Source organism: Sinocyclocheilus rhinocerous, unplaced genomic scaffold (genome assembly GCF_001515625.1).
Source record: "Sinocyclocheilus rhinocerous isolate Xijiao unplaced genomic scaffold, SAMN03320098_v1.1 scaffold739, whole genome shotgun sequence".
Taxonomy (NCBI): Eukaryota; Metazoa; Chordata; class Actinopteri; order Cypriniformes; family Cyprinidae; genus Sinocyclocheilus; species Sinocyclocheilus rhinocerous.
In genome coordinates, this window is record NW_015635049.1 from 151,506 (window position 1) to 165,248 (window position 13,743).

Consider the following 13,743-nt stretch of genomic DNA (forward strand, 5'->3'; position numbering starts at 1 on the left):
AAGCTGAAGTTCGCGATTGTGGTAAGGGGTGTTAAATTTCCGATGCGTGCTTGTGGTGTTCGGCCAATCACAATGCACTGGGTCAGTTGGCCAATCAGAGCAGACTATGCTTGTCGGGACTTTGTAGAAAACGAAGCGTTTGAGAGAGGCGGGGCATAGAGGACCTACAATAATGTACAGTATTTGAAAAATAATGTGTTTTTTGAACATTAAAGAATTGAAACATATTCTGTTACAACAAATACACAAAATAATGATCTTTAAAAAAGCATCATATGACCCCTTTAACACTTTATAGTTACAGTGTAAACAGCCTTGTAGGGTGATGTCCACCGCACAGGACGCATGCTTATACAGAAAGAAAAAATTTAACTACTTTTAACTTGACATGGTGTCTTAAAAACAACAAGGGTGCAAGACTGTAGCATCATAAATCATCAGAGTACACAATAAACAAAAACCTATATGGATAATGCTAAATGAATAAAAACAATAACAGGAAAGTCAGATATTCATTTTCTTTACAACTAGCTGTCAGCGGTCTAAAATCCTTTCAGAGAAGCAGTGTTTCTAATTTCATCCCGATTGGCATTAGAGCTAAAATACTAAAGCTAAGACAAAAATTTTTAGAAAAAAAAGTGAAACTCTAACTGACAAAATCGAACATCCGGAATCATTACATCTTTTAATACATGCTATGAATCTAAACCTAGTTTGATATTAATCAGCAAAGGCTTCATGACTGTTTGAGAGAACCACTATGCAGAGGAAGTGAAACGGATCATTGCTGCTAGTTTGGTTTCCTGTTTTGAGATCGATTTTGACTGTGAATGGCAGCATGTTATGTAACAAGTCAAATTTCAAGTATGGCCTTGCAAAGACCTTTATTAGACCTCAGTAACTCCTAGACTTGACTCCGAACAGAACACATGACTCATTTTCCTACATAAATCACCTGACCTTCTCTGGCAAGATCTTTACTGCTGTTTACATTTGGTTATAAACTAAAGTTGCAATGTGAGCATATACTGCAGGCTGTGTCCATAACAACATAGTCCCAAACTATATTTTCTATATTATTTGCATATAGCATTTTCTATATTGTGTTCTATAGATTTGTACTTTTAAGTTGCCCTGCTAAATTTGTGAATGTCATTTCATTAGATACAAAATATCAAACCAAGCGGCTTCTATTGTTTTCTAAGAAACAACCCTTTTCTTTTTGAGATGATTTCTATTTAGCTGGTGTTTTGGTGATTTTGGATATATAAATATATGAAGCTCTTATAAAGTTCACACAGGTGTCCTAGCAGAGTAAGCCTAGGTGTAGTTCATCACATTAATGGTACATCTTTTTTTTATGAAACATTTTGCTCTAGAAGTGTGCTTATAGTGTTTTTATTTAAAATAAATGCTGCTTGTTTTGATAATTTGATATCTAATTCAACATTCAAAAAATTTTTTTATGTGGTTTAAGTATACAAATTAGTTTCACTGTATCTGCCTGATTTAAGAGCGGGCGCAGCCATTTGTAACTGGAAAGTGTGTTATGCTGCGTGATATTGCAAATTAGTATTTATTATCATAATATACATTATCATAATCATAAACACACATTTTTTGTATCTCAGATAGTTTTACAGTTTAATGCATTTTGTTATTCTTCTTTTTTTTACCTATTGCAGCTAATAAATCAGAAGTCTTGCACATTCACAGAAAATAGCTTACTTCTGTGTTGCAAAATAATATGGATAGCATAGAATCAAACAAGAAAAGTTATTACTTGTTTGGACTGATGTCTTGCAGGAGGTAAGCAGCAGGTATCTCAATGTAACCTGCATGTGTCATTACCACTACAAAATCCATGTTGACACATCTTAAATGATGCAGTGGTTAAGAATACGGTGAACCTTTGAACAGGTCATAAACACCCAACAAACATGTCTGAAAAACCACTGTAAAGCCTTTTTGTGTATTTGCACAAATTTCTAACCTAAAAACAAACCATTAACACTTTAGTATAGGGACCAATTCTCAGTATTAACTAGCTGTTATTAGAATGACTATTTATTTATTTATTTTTTTTTTTATATTTTTATGGGCTTTTTATGCATTTTTTATAAATAGCACAGTAGAGAGACGACAGGAAAGCACTGGGAGAGAGTGGAGCGGGATCGGCAAAGGACCTTGAGACGGGAATCGAACTCGGGTCGCTGTGAGCGCAGCTATGCCTATTTTTAACATATTGGCTGTTTATTAGTACTTATAAAGCACATTCTGCATGACCATATTCTACATCCCTAATCCTACCCAATACCTAAACTTAACAACTACCTTGCTATTAATAAGGAGCAAATTAGAAGTTATTGAAGTAAAAGTCATAGTTAATGGTTTGTTAATGGCAAGAATTGAACCAGAAAATAAAAATGTATTTAATCAAGACACTTGCCAGGACACAAAAGTGCATTCTTCTTAAAAGTATAGTTAACCCAAAGTTCTGCTATTATTTACTTACCCTTATGTGGTGCCACAACTCATATGACTTTGTTTCTTTAGTGGAACACAAAATGAGATATTAGGCAGAATGAAAATGAAAGGTGACTGGGAGTGCCTAATGTTGCCTTTTGTGCTCCACAAAAGAAAAACAGTGATACAGGTTTTGAATGACATCAGGATGAATAAATGATGACAGAATGTTTGTTTTGGGGTAAACTATACCTACTAAGCCACTTCATAAAGACATCCTATTTCTTTAATACATGTATAGTAAATAAATGACCAATGTAGATATTACGCTAAATATGATACTATATTTACCTTTTTTCCTGTTGAGCCAGTCTTCGAGAGACAGGATCGCCCAAGGGAGAGGTAGCCCCCAATGACCTTTATCTCCTCTGCAGCAGGGTAACGCTTTTTAATCAGGGTTCCCAGATGGGCATAAGGGGCCTGTGGTGTGCTCTGAGATTCACTGACGACTTCTGGGGTCTCAGCAGGGCCAGACTGGGCCTCAGGCCTCCGTTTCGGAACAACTGTAAACGTATTTCCTTTGCGCCTCTGCACCGCAGGGCTCAGGACGGGTGACGTGGGCTCCACGACTAGGTCATCAATGTTTGTGATAGGCAGCTTATCAAGCGGAGGTTCCTTTGGAGATGAGACTGATTTGACGGGTGAGCCAATTGAGGGCGGAGAAGCTGGGGCTGGAGAGGTGGGTGTGGCAGGTGGGGTATGTTGCGGAGACCCTGTTTTGGCTTCTATGGTCACCTTTTCTGTAAGCTTTGGTGTGGAAGGTATGAAGGAAGCGGGTGAGGGGGTTGGCACTGCGGACTCTGAAGCTGCCACACCCACCAGGGGTCGTGGGGATGGGGGGGAAAGGACAGGGCTGGATGGGGCGGTGCTGCCAGGTGACGAAATGGCCGCTCGACTCTTGGGAATGACAGTGAAGGAATTGCGAGACTGGAGTCGCAAGTTGGCGAGTGCACGGGCCTGTAGATCCCCAGGCGGAAGGAGAGAAAGATCCGGGCGAGGGGACGGGCGGATCTCAAAGCTGGGTGATAAGGGGGGTGATGTGGGGCTAGGAGTACAGTCGGCACGGGCACGGTGGCTCTCCGGAGAGCATGGCACCTTGGCTTTAGAGGCCCCATCTGTGCTATCCCAGTCCCGTTCTCTAACAGGCTTGGACGGAGACCTCTCAGTGTCCTCCTTGGGATACACAGTGACACTTCGTCCCCCGCTGCCCTCGAAACGTCTACGTGTGGAAGACACTAACTGAGGGGATCCAGAAACGGGTGTACTACTCCCTGAGTCACTAGGAGAGGCGTGATGGTTGCTCATGGAAGACTGGACATTTTGGAAGACCTTGCTGTGTGGAGAGCCAGCTTGCGGAGACACTGGGCATTTTGGCACCACATCTGGCTTGGGTCTGGAGCTTGGCCTGACAGGACTACAGTCCAAGTCCAGGAGGTTTTCTGTGCTGCGTGACTTGGCCTGCAACTTGCCATAATTCCTGTCAAATTTCTGTAACATGCGACTCACCCTTCCTTGCCCCTCCAGCGGGGCAGACGCGGGTCGTCCCAGCGTGCTGAGGTTCTCCTCGCTTTTACTAAGCGCAGTATCGTAAATGACCACTTCCTTCGCGCGTATCTCCGTAACCGGACTACCTCTCCGGTCTAACAGGTCATTGAGAGAGCTGTATCCGCTCACCGTGCCGTTCTGCTGCAGTTTCGATGCATGCTTCAAACCACATCCTTCCGAGAAGTACTCCGGGTCGGATTCAATAATGATGATATTCTCAGCGCGTATAGTCCGTATCCCGGGAACGCCGCCGTATAACTCGAGGATGTGCTGAACCGGTCGCGCGGCGTTCTCTTGGCTCTGACGCTTCTTGCGTTCTTTTTCCAGTTTAATGAATGGGTTTTCCTGCAGCGGACCCAAGCTCTCTTGCAATACCAGGCTCTCATGCGCTCCGTTGTCTTTCGCCGTTCTCTCCTCCGTGCGGCTCGGGTCCGTGGATGTCCAGTGCTCTTTTGTTTTCACCGGTGACAGATCCGGGCTTTTGGTCGCGCGGTTGGCAGCGGTAATGGTACAGTTCCTGCTAGAATGTGCGCTACTAATATCATCCTTGCTTTTGCTGGCCGTTACCTCGCCGTTAAGTCGAGATGCGACGGACTCGGCACCTGCTCCGGACCCACCGCCCTTCGCCTTTCTCCGCTCAAGGATCTCGCGTTTCCAGGCCGGCATCCTCGGGCTCTCCTGCCCTGGCTCTTGGCGAAGAACGCGAAGATCCCCGCCCGACATTATGGGAGAAACGGGTTTTATAGGGGTACGTGTGAAGCCAAATAATCTCTCACCGTACCTGCAGCGCCTCTTCTTATTCGTACTCGTACATCATTGCAGCCGCACCAATATATCCTGCATGATGATGATGTGCCAGTCTACTGACACGACCCCGCCCTCGGAGTGTGACGTCAGCTTTTCGTCTCAGGGTGGACACCTCATTTGGTAATTTTGACTTGAGGCACACCTTTTGTTTTAACATATGCCCCGCCCCCTACTTTCTACTATTGTGAAGATTAAAGCGAGCCCTGTCAGTCAAACACAGCGAGATCCGCCCATTTCCTATATTTAACACTTTCATTATTTCGGAATGGTTTATATTATGAATGGGCAAAACTGCAAGCTGTTTGGAGCAATATACAATACGCAAGATAACATTAAGTGGAAAATAAAAAAATTATTTCCTGTGTGTGTGTGCACACTTGGTGAATAAAACGCATTCTGAATTTAATAAATTATCTGTTCTAAATGTTATGTAAAAATAATATAAATAATATAAATTGCAATAAATTATGCATAACGATTTTCATTAGAAACAAAGCAACAAAAGGTAAGAAATTTTAAACAATTAAATGTATTTATTTTTTTCGAAATTTCTAAATTTCAAATACGAAGGTTACTGAGAGTTGTAATGTTCCCTTGACCATGGCGTGGTGCAACTATTTGTCCTGTCATAATCTAGTTTTAACCCCAAAAAAATGAAATGAAATGAAAATGAAAATAAATATAACAAAATAAATAAATATATGTGTAAATACATTATTACAGTAGACCTACTGTTTTTCTAATGCAACAAATACGAAGGTGACTGACAGGATCAAAACGGATTGTTTGATCAAAGAAATCTGATAAAAAGTAGAATATGCCATATAATGACGTGGTACGACTAATGTCCTCGTCACTCTCATAACTCGGTTTTAATCAGATTAATTAAAAGGCACAGAAATAAAGATTATAGCAAGGCATCATAAGTACAGCGCGTCAAGTTATTTATAGGCTGTAGCCTATTATGCACCTGAGCATTCTGTAAAAGATAACCTCATAAACAGGAAAGGACGGCAGGAAAAATTGTTCATTTAAGATTAGGGTGTACGACCTTTAATACAGCTGTTGGCATTTACAGCCACAATGGGTTGCAGTAGGTAGGGGCTTAACATATGTGACCATGGACCACAAAACCAGTCATAAGGGTCAATTTTTTGCCATATGAAATAAGCCGAATAAATACGCTTTCCATTGATGTATGGTTTGTTAGGAGATAGGACCATATTTGGTCGAGGTACAACTATTTGAAAATCTGGAATATGAGGGTGCAAAAAAATCTATTTGACCCATACAATGTTTTTTTGGCTATTGCTAAAAATATACCCAAGCGACTTAAGACTGGTTTTGTGGTCCAGGATCACATATGTTCAATGAAATTATTTTATGCTATCACAAACCGAGTGCAAAGTTAAAAAAATAACATGGTTTATTATTTACAGTAACACAGCCTTGCTAACAGGTAATAAATATAAATGCTTTCTGTGTATCTAATATCTTATATAAAGTAACAGGAAGGCTGTTTATTAGATGTCCTTTGTCCTTTTGGTTTAATATTTAAATACTGCAACAGGAGTGTTGTTTGCATTAGATATCATTTAATCCATTTAGTTTCCGATAGAATATTGCTTTCATTTTAATAAGAGCTCATTTTTCTATTTCTCTTTAGAAGTTATATATTTTAGAAAACGTTTCACTACATCCATAAGGATATGTATGTGATGAATTTGAAACTAGCTGCTCTTTAATGATATAACTGTACTTCAAACATCATAAAACCATTTTGTAAATGTATACTTAATGAAATTGCATGTTTTGTCCTGAGTGGAGCTCCTATAATGAGACAAATTAGAAATTGCAGGATTAATTAAATCTATAGTGCCATCTAGTGATTATTATAGGACGTACATATTTTTTTTACACATTGGCTTATTTTGAATTTTCCTCTCAAAAACATCAAACATCCAACTAACTTTTCTAAATAAACAAATAAATTTAGGTCACTTCAAGGCATGGTCATAACAAACCAAGGAAAATCAAGAGTGTTGAATATTGATGGTTTATTTACAACTGTACAAACAACAATAAAATGTATTAACACAGATAAAGCAACATTGACAGTATTCAGAAAAAAATCCAGACCAAATCTCTCATAGCACTTATGGACAATAATAATAATCAAAATTGCACATTATTTTAAGCATTGTTTATGATGCCATGTTCACATGCTTGAACCATTTGAATACAAAAAAAAAAAAGTTCACAATGATTTTGCAGTTCACAACGATTCACACCTCCTGGTTTGAATGACACCTGCAGGAGTCTTTTTCATTCGCATAAGTCCACTGTCATGTGTGCAGACGGTTTGTCCTTTAATTGACACGACAAGCACGAATCATGAGCAGCTGCAGAAGGATGAAAAGTGGGGAAACGATAAGCCCGAACCACAAATCACTTTGTGCCTGGTTCTGTTCTGCCAATTTCTGGCATAGCAGCACCTCACACACCAGCTTGAGACTGAGCACGGTCAGCACCCACAGCAAGCGCAGCACCGCCAGCCGCTTCTCTCCTTCTTGATAGAGGCGGATGGATACAATGGCTGTGAAGTAAGTGCTGAGGCCATCAGCAGCAAACAAGGGAGAGAAGACAATCCACCAGCTCATCTCAAGAGTCTGCTTGTCCACGTCCATGTGTAGGGCCACCAGCACGCTGAACACCAGCAGCGCGCCCAAGTGGAGGAACAGCTCGAATGTGGCAAAGCCCAGCCATTGCACTAGCTCTCGCAGAGAGAACAGCATTGTGTGTTGTTTATTAGGAGACTAAGGTCAAAACACTAGCCTAAGAAACTGGGAGTGAAGAGAAGCATTTAATGGGCATTCAAGTCTATGAAAAATCCTCCACTGATGAGTGTTTCACTATTTTGGCAGCATCATGCTGTTTTGGAGATGGACCAGGTCCACCTTATGACTTCTGATGGATTTGACTCTCTGTCAAAACCTGAAAAAAAAGGAAGAAAAATACTTAATTATCAAGACCTAAAACAATGCAACTACAATTCAAATTTGTAAATTATTGTATGTAAAACACTTGGTACGATTCTACACTGATGAAGTCACATTGTACATGTCCAAAAAACATGGTTGACTGTATTCTGTGATTATATGATTAACATTTAAATCAATACAGACGCCAGTATGGCTTATTTCACTATGCTCAACATCATAGCTATTGTATCTTTAATATACATCATAATCCAGGTTAACACTATGCAGATAAACATGTTATTAGACAATTAACGGCTAATATGATGGCATTTGGCGGAATTGAATGTGTAAGTATAAACAAGCGAGCTGTCAGTTAGCATATGATGACGAGCATTAAATGTGCTAATAATATACTGAAAAAAACCTTTTACCTCACAGATATCGTTCACAGTGATGGTTAAAGACAAATATATAACCGCAAGCTACATTTTCAAAAGCTCGGTAATGAACGGGTGGGTTGACAGCGGTGGATAAGCAGCTGTAAAGAACACACGCTAGCTGAGATGAGCTATTTACCTTCCAATAGGAGCCCGGGGAAATATCGCGAGATTTTCTTCTTCTTGGCTTTTAACGGCGGCTGGCAACCAGCGTAATTAGGTGCATTACCGCCACCTTCTGCTCCGGAGTGTGGACCAGAGCGTTACATTCTACTTATTAATCTCGTCCTTTTAAGAAAATGAAAGAACGCTTTACTATTTATTTCAGTTGCCCATTTTATTAAAGATTTAAAAAACGACAAGGCAAAGGACTATGGGAAACGGAGTTCAATTGTCAATTATTAAATGTAATTTTCATATGTCATACTGTCATATCGCTGACTGTCATTGTTAAGTGTTACATTAGGTCAGATCTGTTACTGTCAATCATTTAAATCAAGTTCGGGTTGTTTTATTGTCTAAAAAAAAAAGCAACAAAAAACACTGCAGGCCACTGAGAAAAGTGTAGTTTTACCGAGCAAACAGCAGAAACGGCGAGAAAGACCGTGGCAGCTGCCACTCCCCAAATCTCACAATGCACTTAATGCTATCCCGACTCTTTTCGCCAGATTCATCAACATCACTCCTTTTCTTCCGTTCTTCTCCTCGACTATTTCTAACTTCACTCCACCGGTTTCCTAAATTTCCACCATTCTCCTCTTCACTTCCTACATCCATACTTCCTCCACTATCCCCCCACTCAAACCTCTCTGATCCATTCGCGGAGCAGTTGTGCCTCGCCGCCGATTCTTTCCGTCCACCCGCTGATGTTTCCGCCATCTCCGGCATCGCCATATCGCGAGATCTCAAATGCGTGTCGTGAGAAATATCGCGAGATCCGTGAAACGAGTATTTTCTACGGCGGCCGAGAAGACAGAAAGAGTAATGACAGAAAAGGGATACGCGCCAGTCCAGAATGACTACTAGCTCACTATAGACACTCACTATAAACATATTTGCTATTTTAATTCTGTATTTTCTATGATGCAGCATTCAAGTTCACCGCTGAAATAAAACGTAGACAGCGCTATCACGTGGTACCTGGTATATTTCTCCGCGCTATGTAGGGTTCAATTATAGGCGTGTGATTTAATGATACAAATTAAACATTATATAAAGCTTGCAGGAGGATATTTTATTTATATCTCAGATTCAAGAGCATCATATTTAAATATTTACAAGATATATAAATATTTATAGTACAAAAACGTATTGAAAGTTGATTGTAGCTAAATGAAGAATTTGCCTTTCTGAGCCATCAAGCGCCACCTGGCTGGAGGAATACAAGTTTCGTCGATCAGGAAACAGTTGACAGCTAGCAACATTCTTCTCTCAGAATGAAATGTACATGCGTTCGAGGAGCAATACTTTAGTTAGCAAGATCTCGGTCATTTACGGGTTCCCATTAGCAGTGACTAAGCACAAAGTAAGTTCATCTCAGTTGTATAATTTAAGTCATTTATGGAATGCTTGAATTACATTTTGCATGTATGCATTTTACAAGCTTTATGCATCTGTAACATTTTACGAGCACTATTAGCAAAGAGAAACTTGTTAGCGATATTAGACCAAGAGTGTAAAGTAAGTACTGCTTACGTAAGTTTTTGAAACGATTGTTTAACTGTTTCATGATTATTGACATTTCAACATTTAGCTATGAAAAATAATTCATGAGTTGACCTAATGCAATATGCATGCTTGCATGATTAAGGTCTCCTGCTTAACCATTAATTAAAATTTTTTAATTTATATAAATTCATTATTAGTGTACCAAAAAAAAGTCAGATTGGTGTTACGTGGGTTACATCAAAACTCCAAAACACATCAAAGTTTGAATAGGTAATTTTGATTGATCATAAATATTTTTTTTATGTGCAAAAGGAGATTTTCTTTGATTTAAATATGGTTTCTTAACCAGGTGAATGAATGTTTCTTGTCTGCAAAGTGAGAATTTCTGCATGCTTGCGTCTGTTGTATGGCTAGAATGTGTCAGAGTCACTCTTTGCTCATTCATTCAGAAGATTTATTTTCATAAAATCAGTGGACAGAATAATTGAATTGCTCCCAACCACTTTGAATGTGTCTTAATTAGTAATTTTCTTTACAGTAGTTATTTAATTTTTCCCCAAATCAATAGTTTATTGTCATTATCAGTATTTTGTTTTAATAATGTGTAAGTCAATTAATGATTTAATAATGTTAGGCTTTTAATCATTTTTTATAATTATTTTAAGATGTCTAAATGTATTAAAATGATTAGTTTTACTTCTAGAAAATATAAAATAAAATATTAAATGTAGTGAGGGTTATTGTTTAAACAAGAGAAAAATCTACTCAGTTTCACATATGTGACCTGAAAACCAGCCTTACCATGCTTTCTATTGCAGTTTTTGTTTTCAGGTGGATTTATTTTTATTTTTTATCTTTTTTTTCTGGGAAACGAGACAAAGCATCTGATTAACAATATTTATTAATGCAGCATATGTAACTATGATTCATAATTCTGCAGTTATGTAGATTGTGTCAGTAAGCGTTTGTCTTCCGTTTGAATCTATAGGACGATGACACAGCCGGCAGACTCTATTCTACACAGCGGTTACTTTCACCCCACTCTCCGATACTGGCAGACCTGTGCTTCAGACCTCAGACCAGATAACCTCATATATCCTATCTTCATTACGTAATGTCTTCTCTCTATATATTTATTTGATTATGGTATATAGGCTCAGGAGTTATGTTATTGTTGAAAGTTTCTATTTGTTAATTTGTTTGAATGAATAGAAATAGTTATTATGTCTCTCTCTGAATAATTTTAACAGTGACAGTCCTGATGCAGTGGAACCAATTGCAAGTCTACCTGGTCAAGCGAGGTATCATTCTTCACTGCTATGTAGTAACAAGTATCATTGAATCTGCTATTGGATTAAAGATCCTTAATGGATTATTAATGAAGTTTTTTTAAAGGGGTCCTATTATGCTCTTTTACAATGTCTTGAATTTGTTTTGGGGGTGTACTAGAACGTGGTCTCATGCTTGGTGGATCGAAAAACGCATAATTTTTTACCTTTCTCCCCATCCTGGCACAAACGGCTCGATTAGTTCCCGGTTTGATGAAGGCCCGCATTCCGAAAAACGAAATGTGATGTGATTGGTTAGCTGTCCCAGTGCGTTGTGATTGGCGAACAGCTTAGACGGTGTTTCAGTACTGCCACGCCCCTTGCCAAAGCAGCAAGTTTCGTCTGCTCCGGTTTAGTTAAAGGGGTCATATGATGCTGCTAAAAAGAACATTATTTTGTGTATTTGGTGTAATGAAATGTGTTTATGCAGTTTAAAGTTAAAAAAACACATTATTTTCCACATACTGTACATTATTGTTTCTCCTCTATGCCCCGCCTTTTTGAAACGCGTCGATTTTTACAAAGCTCATCGGTCTGAAAAAGCGAGGTGTGTTGTGTTTGGCCGAATACCTCAAGCGTGAGAAGGAAATGTTACGCCCCTATAAAAGTTACGTCTTCTTTCTTTGCGTGAACATTTGGGCGGCGTTATGTAAATCTTCCCACATAGTGAGGTAGATATGTGGGGGCGTGTTCAAACGAGCCGTTTTAGGTAGGTGTGGCTAACTCTTAACTTTTATAAAGAATATCTCTTTGGATTTGAGACTTTAGTCTTTGCAACTTTACAGATCTTCTTTATGCACCAAGAGCTTGTAACACTCTAAAGAGAAAGGAAAAAATGAAATCGCATCATATGACCCCTTTAAGGATGGCGTCAATATTGCCATATCAATTTGAGCCGAATTCAGACCCCGAGAATATTGAACAAGAGGATCGCGCAGAACCTTTGAACGCAGGTATATTGCAAAGCATATTAGAGTGGTAACGTTATCGTTTTTTTGTGTGGCTAAATCACGTTTTAGATAGGATGTCAACAACCGCTTAAAAAAACTGCATTTACTATGTACAGGTGAAACTTGCGAAAACTTGATGCTACAGCAGCACTTCTTCTTCGTCGTCGTCTTGTCTGATGCACCACGACCTCGCCCCTCCCCACCCCCCAACCATTCGAATTTTCGTAGGCGGGAATTATTTAACCCGGGAAACCAACGCTGTAGTCCAAACCGAGCCGTTCGTTGTAGTTCTTGAAAAGGGATTAAAAAAAAACTAAATATCTCCCTTTGTAGTTGACTTTGAGATTTGTACGTTTGAAGATCTTTTTTTATGCCCAAACATACACACTACACACTGACTAAAATTCAAAAAGTGAAAAAGCATAATAGGACCCCTTTAAGCAAAGTATCAAGAGGACTTTAACTTTCAGAAAGTGTTGTTTGTCTGGCTCAGGACATATATGAATACTGTTTAAAATCCTGAATTGTGTAATTTCGTTACTTTACTTTCTATCAGTATGCATTAAATAAACATAGAAATTAAATAAATATTCAATTTAGGCTTTAAAGTATAATGTTAGTGTAATCTGTTAACAAAGCACATCATAAACCCGTGTTTTTAAACGAGTACCAGATAATGTGTGTCATGTCACGAAATGTTTTTAATACGACTGAAACTGTAGGCTATTTAACGTGATCACTATTTAATAAAAACATTAGGCCGATTAATTCATTTCAACGGTTATTCAAACAACGAATAAATTTATATAGGAAAGTGAGCAAAGAACATAAATTTTACAGTATCAACAGAGCTTTCTGAAACTCCGAATCAGTTAAAGAGGTGGTTGACTGTTTTTTTTATAGGCTTGATTGTGTTTATGGGGTGCAGTCTAACATGTGTTAATGCTTCGTTTGTTAAAATACGCAGTATTTTTCACATAATTTACCTTTATTCCACACCGCTCTGTCCCTTCTCTAGGGATGGGCGTATCGATTCAAAGTATCGATATATCGATACTGACGCGAGTATCGAAAGTATCGAAAATCTAGCCAAAAAGCCATGTGTTGACTGTGAAACAGTAGACTTCAATTATATGCATTTATGGTGTAATTACTAAATTTCCATGCCAACCCATGTTAATTTTTACCGCGAATAATGCGTCACTTCAATGTCACTTGAAAATACGCACCACAGACGGAGTGTGTGAACCTGGCGTTACGTTTGTATGCCCGCCCGGTCTGTTCTGTTCTCGTGCTCAATTTATGCGTGCTGCATTCTGATTGGTTCGGATAGCATACTGCGGGAGGTCGGGGGCGCGGAAAATTGTGCTATAAAGCGATTTAGAAATCGCGCAAGCTCAAATCGCGATTTTATGACGATTTCGATTAATCGCACAGCCCTAATCCAGTGGGGACATCATTACGGATTATAATGACTTATACTGTCTTTTTACGCATTGCA

General features: G+C 39.0%; 3 protein-coding genes across 4 annotated transcripts in view; 1 reads left to right on the forward strand and 2 right to left on the reverse strand.

Moving 5' to 3' along the window:
* The window catches only part of LOC107746472 (taperin-like), a 24,791-nt gene extending 19,817 nt beyond the window's left edge, over positions 1 to 4,974 (reverse strand). The window contains exon 1 of the mRNA XM_016560693.1: positions 2,818 to 4,974. Coding sequence (XP_016416179.1) covers positions 2,818 to 4,794 — 1,977 coding nt within the window. The 5' untranslated portion in view covers positions 4,795 to 4,974. The remainder of the gene's footprint in view (positions 1 to 2,817) is intronic.
* A 2,018-nt stretch (positions 4,975 to 6,992) lies between these two features.
* On the reverse strand, positions 6,993 to 8,477 carry LOC107746473 (transmembrane protein 203-like). 2 transcript variants are annotated; one of them, XM_016560695.1, is made up of 2 exons: positions 8,436 to 8,477; positions 6,993 to 7,872 (listed from the first exon to the last, which is right to left on the reverse strand). In XM_016560695.1, the coding sequence occupies exon 2, from the start codon at positions 7,671 to 7,673 to the stop codon at positions 7,248 to 7,250; it is 426 nt and encodes a 141-aa protein (XP_016416181.1). In that variant the 5' UTR covers positions 7,674 to 7,872; positions 8,436 to 8,477; the 3' UTR covers positions 6,993 to 7,247. The 2 variants fall into 2 exon arrangements, with proteins under 2 accessions (XP_016416181.1, XP_016416180.1); XM_016560694.1 differs by lacking the exon at positions 8,436 to 8,477 and adding an exon at positions 8,291 to 8,428.
* A 1,091-nt stretch (positions 8,478 to 9,568) lies between these two features.
* Positions 9,569 to 13,743, forward strand: part of LOC107746479 (delta-aminolevulinic acid dehydratase-like) — a 14,517-nt gene continuing 10,342 nt past the window's right edge. Inside the window, exons 1-3 of the mRNA XM_016560704.1 lie at positions 9,569 to 9,821; positions 10,953 to 11,075; positions 11,215 to 11,265. Of these exons, the coding sequence (XP_016416190.1) occupies positions 10,957 to 11,075; positions 11,215 to 11,265 (170 nt within the window). The 5' untranslated portion in view covers positions 9,569 to 9,821; positions 10,953 to 10,956. The remainder of the gene's footprint in view (positions 9,822 to 10,952; positions 11,076 to 11,214; positions 11,266 to 13,743) is intronic.